Source organism: Aquarana catesbeiana, linkage group LG03, assembly GCF_042186555.1.
Source record: "Aquarana catesbeiana isolate 2022-GZ linkage group LG03, ASM4218655v1, whole genome shotgun sequence".
NCBI lineage: Eukaryota > Metazoa > Chordata > Amphibia > Anura > Ranidae > Aquarana > Aquarana catesbeiana.
In genome coordinates, this window is record NC_133326.1 from 153,312,632 (window position 1) to 153,327,354 (window position 14,723).

The 14,723-nt window shown below is 43.3% G+C and overlaps 1 protein-coding gene across 1 annotated transcript in view; it reads left to right on the top strand.

Moving 5' to 3' along the window:
- Positions 1-14,723, top strand: part of LOC141131772 (uncharacterized) — a 759,715-nt gene that overhangs the window by 719,253 nt on the left and 25,739 nt on the right. The window contains exon 96 of the mRNA XM_073619424.1: positions 14,389-14,397. Coding sequence (XP_073475525.1) covers positions 14,389-14,397 — 9 coding nt within the window. The remainder of the gene's footprint in view (positions 1-14,388; positions 14,398-14,723) is intronic.

Here is a 14,723-nt window from a genome sequence, read left to right on the forward strand (position 1 = left end):
GAAAAAATATAATAAAATATTTACAAAAATGTGAGGGGTGTACTCACTTTTGTGAGATACTGTAAGTATTCACAGCCTTTACTTTTTTGAAACACCTTTGGCACCAATTACAGCCTCAATTCTTTTTGAGTATGATGCTACAAGCTTGGCACATCTATTTTTGAACAGTTTCTCCCATTCTTCTTTGGAGAAACCCTCAAGTTCCATCGGGTTGGATGGGGAACGTCGGTGCACAGCCATTTTCAGATCTCTCCAGAGATGTTCAATCGGGTTCAAGTCTGGGCTCTGGCTGGGCCACTCAAGGACATTCACAGAGTTGTCCTGTAGCCACTCCTTTGTTATCTTGGCTGTGTGCATAGGGTTGTTGTCCTGTTGGAAGATGAACCACTGCCCCAGTCTGAGGTCCAGCGCGCTCTAGAGCAGGTTTTCATCAAGGATATCTCTGTGCATTGCTGCATTCATCTTTCCCTGGATCCTGACTACTATCCCACTTCCTGTCGCTAAATGGTATTGGCCAGATGATGAGGGGTGGCTGGTTGGTTGGCTGGTTTCCTCCAGACATGACACTTGCCATTCTGGCCAAAGAGTTCAATCTTTGTTTCATAAGACCAGAGAATTTTATTTGTCCTGGGCTGAGTCCTTCAGGTGCCTTTTGACAAACTCCAAGCGGGCTGTCATGTGCCTTTTACTGAGGAGTGGCTTCCATCTGGCCACTCCACCATAGAGGCCTGATTAATGGAGTGCTGCAAAGATGGTTGTTCTTCTGGAAGGTTCTCCTCTCTCCACAGAGAAACACTTGAGTTTTGTTAATGATCATCGGGTTCTTGGTCACCTCCCTAACTAAGGCCCTTTTCCCCCGATTGCTCAGTTTGGGTCTAGGAAGAGTCCTGATGGTTCCAAACTTCTTCCATTTACAGGTGATGGAGGCCACTGTGCTCATTGGGACCTTCAGCACTGCGGAAATGTTTCTGTACCCTTCCCCAGATCTGTGCCTCAATACAATCTTGTATCGGAGGTCTACAGACAATTCCTTGGACTTCATGGCTTGGTTTGTGCTCTGATATGCACTATTAACTGTGAGACCTTACATAGACAGGTGTGTGCCTTTCCAAATCACATCCAGTTGACTGAATTTACCACAGGTGGACTACAATCAAGTTGTAGAAGGATGATCGGTGGAAACAGGATGTACCTGAGCTCAATTTTGAGTGTCATGGCAAAGGCTGTGAATACTTATGTACATGTGATTTATTTTCATTTTTTATTTTTAATAAATTTGCAAAGATTTCAAACAATTTTCTTTCACCTTGTCATTATGGGGTATTGTTTGTAGAAGTTTGATGAAAATAATTCATTTAATCTATTTTGGAATAAGGCTGTAACATAACAAAATGTGGAAAAAGTGAAGCGCTGTGAATACTTCCCGGATGCACTGTAAGCTATGCAGTTAAATCACAGTGTTGGTAGAAATGAGATATCCTAGCAATAAGACACAACCATTATAAAGTACTGCTAATCAGGAAGCAGAGTCACATAGTTACATAGTTAGTGAGGTTGAAAAAAGACACAAGTCCATCAAATCCAACCTATGTGTGTGATTATATGTCATTATTACATTGTATATCCCTGTATGTTGCGGTCGTTCAGGTGCTTATCTAATAGTTTTTTTAAACTATCGATGCTCCCTGCTGAGACCACCACCTGTGGAAGGGAATTCCACATCCTTGCCGCTCTTACAGTAAAGAACCCTCTACGTAGTTTAAGGTTAAACCTCTTTTTTTCTAATTTTAAATGAGTGGCCACGTATCTTGTTAAACTCCCTTCCGAGAAAAAGTTTTATCCCTATTGTGGGGTCACCGGTACCTTATTTGTAAATTTAAATCATATCCCCTCTTAAGCGTCTCTTCTCCAGAGAGAATAAGTTCAGTGCTCGCAATCTTTCCTCGTAACTAATATCCTCCAGACTCTTTATTACCTTAGTTGCCCTTCTTTGTGCTCGCTTCATTTCCAGTACATCCTTCCTGAGGACTGGTACCCAGAACTGGACAGCATACTCTAGGTGCGGCCAGACCAGAGTCTTGTAGATCGGGAGAATTATCGTTTTATCTCTTTTTAATGCATGCCAATATTCTGTTTGCTTTGTTAGCAGCAGCTTGGCATTACATGCCATTGCTGAGCCTATCATCTACTAGGACCCCCAGGTCCTTTTCCATCCTAGATTCCCCCAGAGGTTCTCCCCCCAGTGTATAGATTGCATTCGTATTTTTGCCACCCAAATGCATTATTTTAAATTTTTCTACATTAAACCTCATTTGCCATGTAGTTGCCCACCCCATTAATTTGTTCAGGTCTTTTTGCAAGGTTTCCACATCCTGCGGAGAAGTTATTGCCATGCTTAGCTTAGTATCGATCACAAATACAGAGATTAAACTGTTTACCCCACCCTCCAGGTCGTTTAAGAACAAAATAAATACAGTCAGGTCCATAAATATTGGGACATCTACACAACTCTAATCTTCTTGGTTCTATACACCACCACAATGGATTTGAAATGAAACAAACAAAATGTGCTTTAACTGCAGACTTTCAGCTTTAATTTGAGGGTATTTACATCCAAATCAGGTGAGCGGTGTAGGAATTACAACAGTTTGTATATGTGCCTCTCACTTTTTAAGGGAGCTGTGTGCTATTTGCATTTGGAATTTGTTGCTGTCAGCTCTCAATATGAGATCCAAAGAGCTGTCACTATCAGTGAAACAAGCCATCATTGGCTGAAAAAACAAAACAAACCCGTCAGAGAGATAGCAAAAACATTAGGTGTGGCCAAATCAACTGTTTGGAACATTCTTAAAAAGAACGAACGCACTGGTGAGCTCAGCAACACCAAAAGACCCGGAAGACCACGGGAAAAACAACTGTGGTGGATGACCGAAGAATTCTTTCCCTGGTGAAGAAAGCCCAACAGTTGGCCAGATCAAGAACACTCTCCAGGAGGTAGGTGTATGTGTGTCAAAGTCAACAATCAAGAGAAGACTTCACCAGAGTGAATACAGAGGGTACACCACAAGATGTAAACCATTGGTGAGCCTCAAAAACCTGAAGGCCAGATTAGAGTTTGCCAAACAACAGCTAAAAAAGCCTTCACAGTTCTGGAACAACATCCTATGGACAGATGAGACCAAGATCAAGTTGTACCAGAGTGATGGGAAGAGAAGAGTATGGAGAAAGAAAGGAACTGCTCTTGATCCAAAGCATACCACCTCATCAGTGAAGCATGGTGGCGGTAGTGTCATGGCGTAGGCATGTATGGCTGCTAATGGAACTGGTTCTCTTGTATTTATTGATCATGTGACTGCTGACAAAAGCAGCAGGATGAATTCTGAAGTGTTTCGAGCAATATTATCTGCTCATATTCAGCAAAATGCTTCAGAACTCATTGGACAGCGCTTCACAGTGCAGATGGACAATGACCCGAAGCATACTGTGAAAGCAACCAAAGAGTTTTTTAAAGGGAAGAAGTGGAATGTTATGCAATGGCCAAGTCAATCACCTGACCTGAATCCGATTGAGCATGCATTTCACTTGCTGAAGACAAAACTGAAGGGAAAATGCCCTAAGAACAAGCAGGAACTGAAGACAGTTGCAGTAGAGGCTTGGCAGAGCACCACCACGGATGAAACCCAACGTCTGGTGATGTCTATGCATTCCAGATTTGCAACCAAGTATTAAAAAGTCAAAGTTTGATGGATGATTGTTAATCTGTCCCATTACTTTTGGTCCCTTAAAAAGTGTGAGGCACATATACAAACTGTTGTAATTCCTACACCATTCACCTGATTTGGTTGTAAATACCCTTGAATTAAAGCTGAAAGTCTGCAGTTAAAGCACATCTTGTTTCATTTCAAATCCATTGTGGTGGTGTATAGAGCCAAAAAGATAGAATTGTGTCGATGTCCCAATATTTATGGACCTGACTGTAGGATTGGTTCCAGCACAGAACCCTGGGGGACCCCACTACTCACCTCCTGACCATTCCCAGTACTCCCCATTTATTACCACCCTCTGAACTCGCCCTTGTAGCCAGTTTTCAATCCATGTACTCACCCTATGGTCCATGCCAATGGACCTTATTTTGTACATTAAACGTTCATGGGGAACTTTGTCAAATGCTTTTGCAAAATCCAAATACACCCCGTTTACGGGCCTTCCTTTATCTAGATGGCAACTCACCTCCTCATAGAGGGTTAATAGATTGGTTTGGCAAGAACGATTCTTCATGAATCCATGCTGATTACTGCTAATTATACCGTTCTCGTTACTAAAATCTTCTATATAGTCCATTATCATCCCCTCCAAGAGCTTGCATACTATTGATGTTAGGCTAACTGGTCTGTAATTCCCAGGGATGTATTTTGGGCCCTTTTTAAATATTGGTGCTACATTGGCTTTTCTCCAATCACCTGGTACCATTCCAGTCAGTAGACTGTCAGTAAAAATTAGGAACAATGGTCTGGCAATTACTTCACTGAGTTCCCCAAGTACCCTCGGATGCAAGCCACCTGGTCCCAGTCATTTATTAATGTTAAGTTTCCCAAGTCTAATTTTAATTCTGTCCTCTGTTAACCATGGAGTTGCTACCTGTGATGTGTCATAAGGATAAACACTGCAGTTTTGGTTACTGAAGCCCCCCGATTCCCTTGTGAAGACTGAAGAGAAGAATAAATTCAATACCTTCGCCATCTCCCCATCCTTTGTAACCAGATGTCCCTCCTCATTTTTTATGGGGCCAATATGGTCTGTCCTCCCTTTTTTACTGTTTACGTAGTTACCGTAAAGTATTTCTTGGGATTTTTTTTGCTCTCCTTCGCTATGTGTCTTTTCGTGTTCTATCTTAGCCGCCCTAATTGCACCCTTATGCCCCGTACACACGGTCGGATTTTCCGATGGAAAATGTCCGACCGGAGCATGTTGTCGGAAATTCCGACTGTGTGTGGGCTCCATCGGACATTTTCCATCGGATTTTCCGACACACAAAGTTTGAGAGCAGGCTATAAAATTTTCCGACAACAAAATCGGATTGCGTCAATTCCGACCATGTGTGGCGACGCACAAAGTGCCACGCATGCTCAGAAGAAATTCCGCGACGGAACAGCTCAGTCTGGTAAACTTAGCGTTCGCAATGGATACAACACTTTCGTCACGGTGCAATGTTAAAAATGGTTTAATACAGAGCACTCTCTTCTTCTTTATAATGTGAGAAGAATGAAGTAGTTTTGCTGCTCATATTCACACAGACTTCTCACAAACTTCTTTCTTTATTATTTATCGGGATTCCCTTAATATATTTTGATTTGTCACATCTGATGATCAGATGCCAAATTAAGGCAGATTTTTTTTTTTTGTATTTTTTCCAAGGCTGATCTTTGTTTTATTGTATTTTTAGTTTTACTCCAGAATATTTTTGTGTGTGTTTTGTGTGTCAAGTTACCACAACACCATTGATATCTTATATTATTTAATCTCAAGGAGATTGTTTGGTGTTGGTGTCCCTTGTTAATTTCACATTGTACTTTAGAAATGTACCTGAATCCTCACAAACAAACTGTCCTTTTTGAAGGAAAACACACATAGGAGAGTATAATTTAAAACCAAAAATCCTTTATTAAGGGCTCAGAAACAAACAAAGAGGGAGGCAATGCTGGAGAAACAGCAGAAATTAGCGAAGCCTTGGACCCCCAGGGCAGACATCAATTCTTTAACATCAAAATTGGTGGCCTGAGGAGTCCATATCTAAGGGAGTGCAGTCTGGTCCAGAAGTCCCAGAGATCCGGAAAGCAGCAGATGACATCTGTGTCCCCAGGCTGTGGTACCACAAGAGGCTGCATCTTTTGCCAGACCAGACTGAACCCAGGGTCATCACTTTCTGGTCTTCTTTCCATGCTTCCTTCCCGGCTGTGGCTCTGCTGTTGGAGATGTGGCAGGAGGAGGAGTAGGACCTGGAGGAGGAGGAGGACTAGTAGGACCTGGAGGAGGAGGAGGAGGAGGAGGAGGAGAAGTAGAAGGACCTGGAGGAGGACCATGTGTAAGGTCACAAATGTGGGTAGCAGATGTTATTTGGCCCCTCAACCCCTTATTGAGAGCTTCCAAAATTAATGACTCACACATGAGTTGTTGGCCCTCCTCCATCCGCTGCATTTTACAGGCAATTATGCCAGCAAAGTCCTCCTCCACAGTGTGGGGGGCTGTCAGGGCCTCTGTAGCCTTCCAAAAGAGGCCTTTGGCAGCCTCCTTCCTGCCACTTTCTCTTTGCGGGTGTAGGGGAGGGACCTGGATATCAGGCAGCCTGCTCGGCCCGGCCACCTCCTGGCTGAGACTTCCCTGTGTATGAAAAAGGGACATGGTTTTAGTTTCTGCATCATCAATCCCAAACATAAATTAGTACTCCAAACTAACATCTAGTTAACATCATTGATTGGACAACCTGAACTATTTAGAGGAATGCTATACCTGGCTCAAGCTGGGCTCCTCCACATGTTGCTGCCTGGAAGGCCCAGGCTGGGCGTCAGAAGCCTCAGCTGGGGGGGAAGGAAGCGTGGAAGGAAGACTGGAGAGTGATGACCTGGGTTCAGTCTGGCCTGCCAGAAAATGCAGCCTGTCATAGTATCACATCCTGGGGACATAGATTTCGTCTGCTGCTCCGGATCTCTGGGAATCCTGGACCTTCTTGTGCTCCCTTAGATAAGTGCTCCTCAGGCCATCAATTAGGATCTTCAAATAGGTCATGTCTGCCGTGGGGATCACCTGCTTCACAATTTCCAGCAATTGATCCAGCGCTGCCTTCCTCTTTGTTTGGTTCTTATAATGTGGGTGGTTTATCTCCCAAAGTCAAGGCAGCTCCCTGAACATATCTATGAAGATTACCATAAAGTCGGTATCTTTCAAGATATCCATTTTCACTGCAAGACACAACACAAGACAAACCCTAATGTCAGGCAAAACTCTCCTAATCTAGTTACAATATAGGCCTCAATCTAGAAGCAGTATAGGCCCAAGTTTGGCTCTTACCTTCGTTATCACGATCGGCACCTCCGATAGTCCTTCCTCCGCTCACAGATCGTACGTACTACGCACGCGTGTTACGCTTTATACACACTGCGCATGCGTGTAACTCCGCCCGCCCCTGACGTTCTTTATAGTCTATTCCCTGCCCCTTTTCATTCGGAGCAGTGGGTGAAGAGCACATGGCGGAGTCAGAGCAGGTGCGTGCTAATTATAGCAACGAGGAGGAGGAAAGCCCGGATCCGGAAACGTCCCGATCCAGAAGGAGACGATTTAAGGCCTCAAATATGTCCTTTGGTGAGATGTTGGAGATGGTCGACATCCTGAAGAAGGCCGACTATGATGGAAAGTATGGACCTTACCCCAACCCCAATATCAGAAAGGCCAAGATCATGGCGAAAGTGGTCAAAAGTCTGCACCGGAATTTCGGGGTATGACGATTGAAAGATCAGCTCAGGAAGAGGTGGTCGGACCTGAAATTAAGAGAGCCTGAGCAGTACAGAAAGATCCGGAGAGTGCTGCAAAAAAGTAAGTAGTTGTGCTGTGTTCCTATTCTTTTTGTCTTTATTACATTCGTGCTGCTCCATGTGCTTTTCTTAAGTGTAGTACAGTTTAAAATGGCAACTTTCATGTTCATGGGCACATTATTCGTTCGTATCAAACATTTTTCTTTTGGCCTATAAAACACCATTGTTTAGGACATATGCATTTGCCCACATTTTTTAGGGCCTACTTGTATGAAAAATATTTGGTTGTGTAGATGGGTTTGTTACTAGAATGAAATGCAAACTAGATTCTGTGTAAGGAGAGGACACTCAGCAGCTGTTTTCGCATCTGGACGCTGGAGCACTAGTGTGGGACACAAGAACACCCTTTTTATTAGGGGGCCCACACAGGTGCTCCAGTGGATACTATAGGGGGATCTCCATCTGTGAAGCTTGTACAAAACAGGTAAAGTCTTGAAGCTTGACAACGGACAATAAAAATTCTACATTTTGGAACTCTGCAAAAATAGACAATTGTACCCCACTTCCAAGCAATGTTTCATCTTTATATTTCGGCCATCAATTATCTGTGTGCTAATTATACCATTTTTGTTTTACATAGGGGAGAAAAGACTCGGAGGACACCCCTCATCCGAGGAGACCACAGACCCCCCACCTCGGGAAGAAGGGGAAATACCCCCAACCCAAGAAGAGCAGGAGGAGGAAGAAGACGTGGTGGAACTAGTCACCACAACAGGTGAGTGTCTGCGACCACAGGCTCAGGTAAGAGATGGATGCCAGCATATTTATAATACCTGTTTTTTGGGGGTTTTCTCTCTTTTTAGGTGATTGTGATGTTGTGGATCCAGGGCATTTCACCTCGGAAAGTGCACAGATCCTGATTGGGGAGATCATGGGGTGTAATTTAGCTTTGGAAAACATAAAGAAAAACATCAATGATGTTATTCAAAAAAATAATAACATCATTGATGTTTTGGGGAGAGTTTAAAACCCCTCCTAATCCCTTTGTTTTTTTGTGTGCTACAATGTTAAAAATGTTTTAGCTATTTTTAGAAAAGCCAAATTTTGAGGATGCACACAGTGTGCCAACATGTGCTATCTGCCATCATGGGAGATCAATGGACGCGTTTTGGGGGTGCAACCCCTTCCTCAATAATAAAGTAGCTGAGAGGAAGGGGTTGCTCCCCCAAAACACGTCCCTTGATCCCCCGTGATGGCAGCTAGCACATGTTGACATTCGTAAATTGGTGTGCATCTTCACAATTTGGCTTTTCCCGGGGTGACTTCACCCCATTTGAACGCAATATCAAACACAGTTCCTAAATACTCATGTCTGATATTGCCTTCAAGTTTTACCATATGTGAACTTTGTAAGTTCAAGATTTGTGTCTTTCTTGTTGTTTTGAAACATGCCTATTTTATCTTAAATGGACATTTCTATTTTTGATAATGCCACCCCAAAAATTGTTATACAACAAACATGTTGGTTTGTTTTAAAAACCTTTTCTAAATGCACATGTTATTGTGCAGGTATTAAAAAGATTGTTAATCAAGAATTTGTGGATTATTGTCTCAACGCTACAACACTTTTGTGGTGATGTAATTGCTGCTTTTTGTGACAATGGGTGTTATTTCCTAAGGGCAAATCCACTTTGCACTACAAGTGCAGTTTCAGTGCATTTTCAAGTGCACTTGTAGTGCAAAGTGTATTTGCCTTTAGTAAATAACACCCAACAGTGCTTTGTATAAGGTTACACAATCACGCCATTTTCAGGGCTCGCCACATTTCGGTCAGGGTCAGCTAAAACAAACACAAGCAGTAAATGTCACCAAAGATTTGCTTAATTTTTTTTTAATTTGATCAAGGTTTCACAAATTGTCTGGCATATTAATGGCCCCCCTACCCGCAAAGAACTCAAGGTATCTTAGCCGGACATCACGGGCACTCAGGGAGGGCAAGGCAGGACGGCCACTTTCAAGCGCCGTCAGGGTTGTTTCATTTATAATTCCGACCTCAGGCCCAACTGAGCCAGCATAGTTGGCAGAATGTTGCCGTAAAAAGTTATGTAGAGCACAGCACGCCAGGATTATATGATTCAGTTTATACTCCGCCATATGGATGGGTGTAAGAAATAGGCGGAACCGGCTGGCCATGATTCCAAATGTGTTCTCCACCACTCTTCTGGCTCTGGCCAGCCGGTAATTAAAAACCCTCTGTTCCGTGGTGAGGGTCCTCATCGGGAATGGCCGCATAAGATGATCCCCCAGCGCAAATGCTTCATCCGCAACGAAGACAAATGGGAGTCCTTCCACATTCTCTTCTGGAGGTGGCAAGTCCAAGCTGCCATTCTGGAGACGCCTGTAAAACTCCGTCTGGGTGATGACTCCACCATCGGAGATCCGTCCATTCTTCCTCACGTCCACATACAGGACTCGTAATTAGCCGACACCACCGCCAACATCACAATACTATTGAACCCCTTGTAATTATAATAGTACGACCCCGAGTTGGGTGGTGGGACGATGTGGACGTGTTTCCCATCAGTTGCCCCTCCGCAGTTAGGAAAGTCCCACCGCTGGGCAAAGTTGGAGGTCACAGTCTGCCATTCCTGTGGCGTGGAAGGAAACTGTTGAGGAAAACAAAAATAAGTTAGTATTTTTGCACAAACATGGAAAGCAGATTAGACACAAACATTCTTGGCCAACATCCAGATAACATTTATTAAGGGGAATTTTACAACACCAAAGTATAAGGTACACCTATCATATTCCCCCTCCCCCCTCTCATGGGCCATTTCTAACATTATGGGGGGGGATCTTGGACAGGTAACCCCCTCCACTTCATTGAGAGATGAATGCCTAAATAATGGGTATTACTTGGAACAGCCCCTCCTTAGTTACACTATTGGTAGACTACTGGACAGGTAAGAAGTGTCATAATACAAAGATATAAATACACACTGTACACATTTGAGCACATTTGGACATTCTGCTATTACCTATCAAGATAATAATAGAATACAAAAACTTTAAACAGTACCATTTGAAAGTATACAGGCAGGCCCTTGCACTACATGCTTTGGGGAATTCATCAATAAATCTGACCACAAAAGAGGTGGGTATAGTGTGTATGGGTTTGGCAAAGTCAGCAGATAGATGATTGAGGATAGATAGAGAATTGGGATCAGCTGACTTAGCAGTTGGGGGGAGGGAGGCTTAAAAATGATTTGGGGACACCACAAAAAAAACCTCTGGCACTCTGCCTATATTTAACGCACAAACCACATTTCTAAACATTTTAGCGATTGTTTGGGGTAAAGCACTACTATGGAGCTGATAAAATACATTGTTAAGTGACTACATGATGTGAATATAGGGCAGGAGACCATGCTGGGGAGGTAAGTGAAGGCAAATATGTATGAAGGACAAAAAAACAAAACATAAAATTCCAGCATGCATGAGGACAAAGGGGACATTCACAGCATATTACAATCATGGTAATTAGGGAATGAGGAAAGAAATACAATACATTAGCAAACATTATATACAATAAAATGTGATATTAAAGGATAAAAATCTTACCTTCAGATACTCCTTCTGCAGGACCTGGATGATGGCAGAACAGCTCTTTTGGCTAATGATCCCCAGAGCCTGGGGGGAGATGCCTGTCGAGAACTTCAAGTCCTGCAGACTTCTCCCCGTCGCCAAGTACCGCAGGGTGGCGACGAGCCTCTGCTCCGGAGTGCTCCGGAGTGGTGTGGTGTGGCTCAAATTACCGGTAGTATTCCTGAGAATACTACCTTGGAGGTCCCTTTCCTCCAAAGTCCCTAAAATCGTTTTTTAGGACACTCCATCTGCCTCTGACCTTGTCATTGGTGCCAGCGTGCACCATGACAGCTGTGTCTTCCCCAGCCCCTCCCAGTAATTTTTTCACCAGATCCGTGATGTGCCGAACAACATACAGTTCAGGACTTCAGGTCTTTGTTACAGATTGCCCTCTCTGTCCTTGTAAGAATTAAGTCCCCTCCCACCAGAATCTATCTTTCCTTTCCCTTCGCTTCCCCCCCACTCTCACTGGAGGAGTTCTCCCCCTGGCAGCTAGGAGAGTCCCTCAGCTCCAGCAGTGCTGGTCCCTGAATGGTTTCACCAATGTCACTCAATGGACCGTGCTTACTGGGATGCTCCAGCCCTGGATCGGCCTCCTTGGCACTTCACCCTCTACCCTTCCTGACTGTCACCCATCTACTCTTTCCTAGAGCCTGCACCTCTGTCTTCACCCACCTCACCCTGCCGTGTACATTCCTGGCTCTCCTTTAGTATGGAGGGACTTCTCAGTGCTGACAGTTGCTTCCCCAGATTCAGAACCTGGGCTTCCAGGGAAACAATGTGCTTACATTTTGCACAGCAGTATTCACCTTCTATCATATGATCAAGGAACGCATACATGCTGCAAGATGTACACCGAAAGCATCTCCACACCCACCGGGCATCGTACCTACTAATTTAATGAGGATTGGGGATTATACCCTGTCCAAATTACCTAACAACTAGCTTCCTGACACTTATACTCAACAAGACAATACGCAGGTACTCAACAAGACAATACACAGGTACTCCCCGACCAATGTGCACTCGCAGACCAACCTGCACCCTCTGACCAACGTGCACCCTCTGACCAACGTGCACCCTCTGACCAACGTGCACCCTCTGACCAACGTGCACCCTCTGACCAACGTGCACCCGCTGACCCACGTGCACTCGCTGACCCACGTGCACTCGCTGATCCAAGTGCACTCGCAGACCCACATACACGAGTACTAATGATCCACACACACTACTCAGACAACACCCAGGTACTCACAATACACAGGTACTACCTGACACTAATACTCAATACAGCCCACGTGCACTAGCAGTACTCAATACACAGGTACACCCTCACCCTACACAGGTATTTGACCCCTGTTGCAACCGCTTGTTTTCAACTCTGGTTTTTTAACTCACCACTTAGTCCAGTTCCACTGGGTCTAAAGCCTCGTACACATGATCAGAATTTCCGCAGACAAAACCTCGGACCTTTGTCCGAAGGGTGTTGGCCAGAAACTTGTCTTGCGTACAAATGGCAAGGAATCGTCGGCCAACAAACACGAACGTAGTGACGTACTACGTGGTTTTTCAGCTCTTTAGCGCCACCCTTTGGGCCCCTTCTGTCAATTTCGTGTTAGTAGAAGTTTGGTGAGTGTTGATTCGCACTTTTCAGTTCGTGCATTTCAGTTAGCGCCTTTTAGTTCATTTCTGAATGGCCGTTCGTCAAACAGCCATGTTGTGGAATCGGAGGAGATAACGCGTTATTTATTATTGGCCTTGGAGTTATTGCTTTAACCCAAGTCCAGTCCAGGAACAGGAGGAGGAGGATTTCTTGGACCAAAAATTGGTTGCTTCATTAGTCTAACCAATTATGTCATATGCCTTTGCTGCAGGAGCTCCAGGAAAATAATCCAGATGATTTTCGGGATTATCTCCGGATGACGAACCCCTGCTTTCACTAACTCTTGGCATTGTTGTCCCCCTATATTAAGAAGCATATTAAGAAGCAGGACACATGCATGATTTTATTTAATTTTTTGGATGAATAATGATTTGATTTGGTATATTTTCTATATTTTTGGATGCACAGAATGCACTTTTTGGTTAAATTCTATTGGCAGATAGCATGTCTAATTTTATTTGTTTTCTTTTTTTAATGCACAATAAAAAAATTGTGGAGAATAATACTTGGCTATGTGTTTTACTTCAAATGACAGTTTGGGAGTAGGCAGTTACATTTTAAAAAATACAATGTAAAATTAACAAGGGACACCAACATAGTTGTATCTTTGATCTTAAAAACCACGGGATAATGGTGTTGTGGTAACTTGCACCAAAAAAAAAAAAAAAATAACAAGCATAATATTATTATTCTTGATATCACTAGAAAAAAAAGCCTTTGAAAATTAGTTTGCAATAACTCCATCAGTATCACCAGCAAAGCAGCTTCATTATTATCCCATTAAAGAAGAAGAGAATGTGCGCTGCATTTCGAGATTTCATAATTTGCCGCGTAACATATGTTAATTCCCCATTACGAATGCTAGTTTACAAGACCAACTGCTTCTGGCTCGTCCTTGCTTCCGAGCATGCGTGTTTGTACTTTGGACTTTTGTCTGACGGACTTGTGTACACACGCTCGGAAAATCCGACAACAGACATTTGTCCGCGGAAAATCTTAAAGCCTGCCATCCAACATTTGTCCATGGAAAATCTGACAACAATTGTCCGATGGAGCGTACAAATGGTCGGATTTTCCGCCAACAGCATGTCATCACACAGTTCCCATCGGAAAATCCAATCGTATGTACGAGGCTTAAGTTCCAGCAAGCTCAAAGATGAGCAGGCTCACAATGAGTTCTACAGAAGGTTATATAGGCCTCAAACACCTGTGACCCATTAACCACTCCCCTTAATTAATAGGCTGAAGGAAGCAAAGAAAAAAAAAGCTGTTTAAAAAGTGACAGAAAAAAGCTAGAAGGAAAAGCCCCAAAAAACCTAAAAATCCAACCCAGCAATGACCAGCAGTCTTCAGATGTAATGAGCACATATTACACACAATTTTTTTCTATAAAATTAGCACACATTGGTAGCAATTTTTTACATAAAGCAAGATCTTTTTGACACATTTTCTGAAAAATAACCATACACTCCGTATATTTGAAAAGTGATTATATGAAGGATAATTTTCGTCACTGTCACACTATTAACTCAACTCTTCTCTATCTTTTCACAGCGTGCACAGGTGAGTTGAAATCAAGGACAGAGAAGGTAAAACAAAATTACACCCAAGAAAATAAACTGGTGACTTTCAGGCTCAGTTCACACTACAGCAATTTATTTAGCATCTGCCATTGTGCTGCAGTGTGCAATAATGGAAATCACATTATTCTGTATTGTGCCTGTTCACATCAATGCAACATGGTACAGTGCAATTTATGAAAAGGTGAACATTCTTTTGATGTGCTTTTGGCCTCACAGACTTCAATGAGAGCGCATGAAAAACACATGCATTTATGGTACATTTATGGTACATTTATGGTAGAGTTTTGTATTCAACAACCAGTCTCC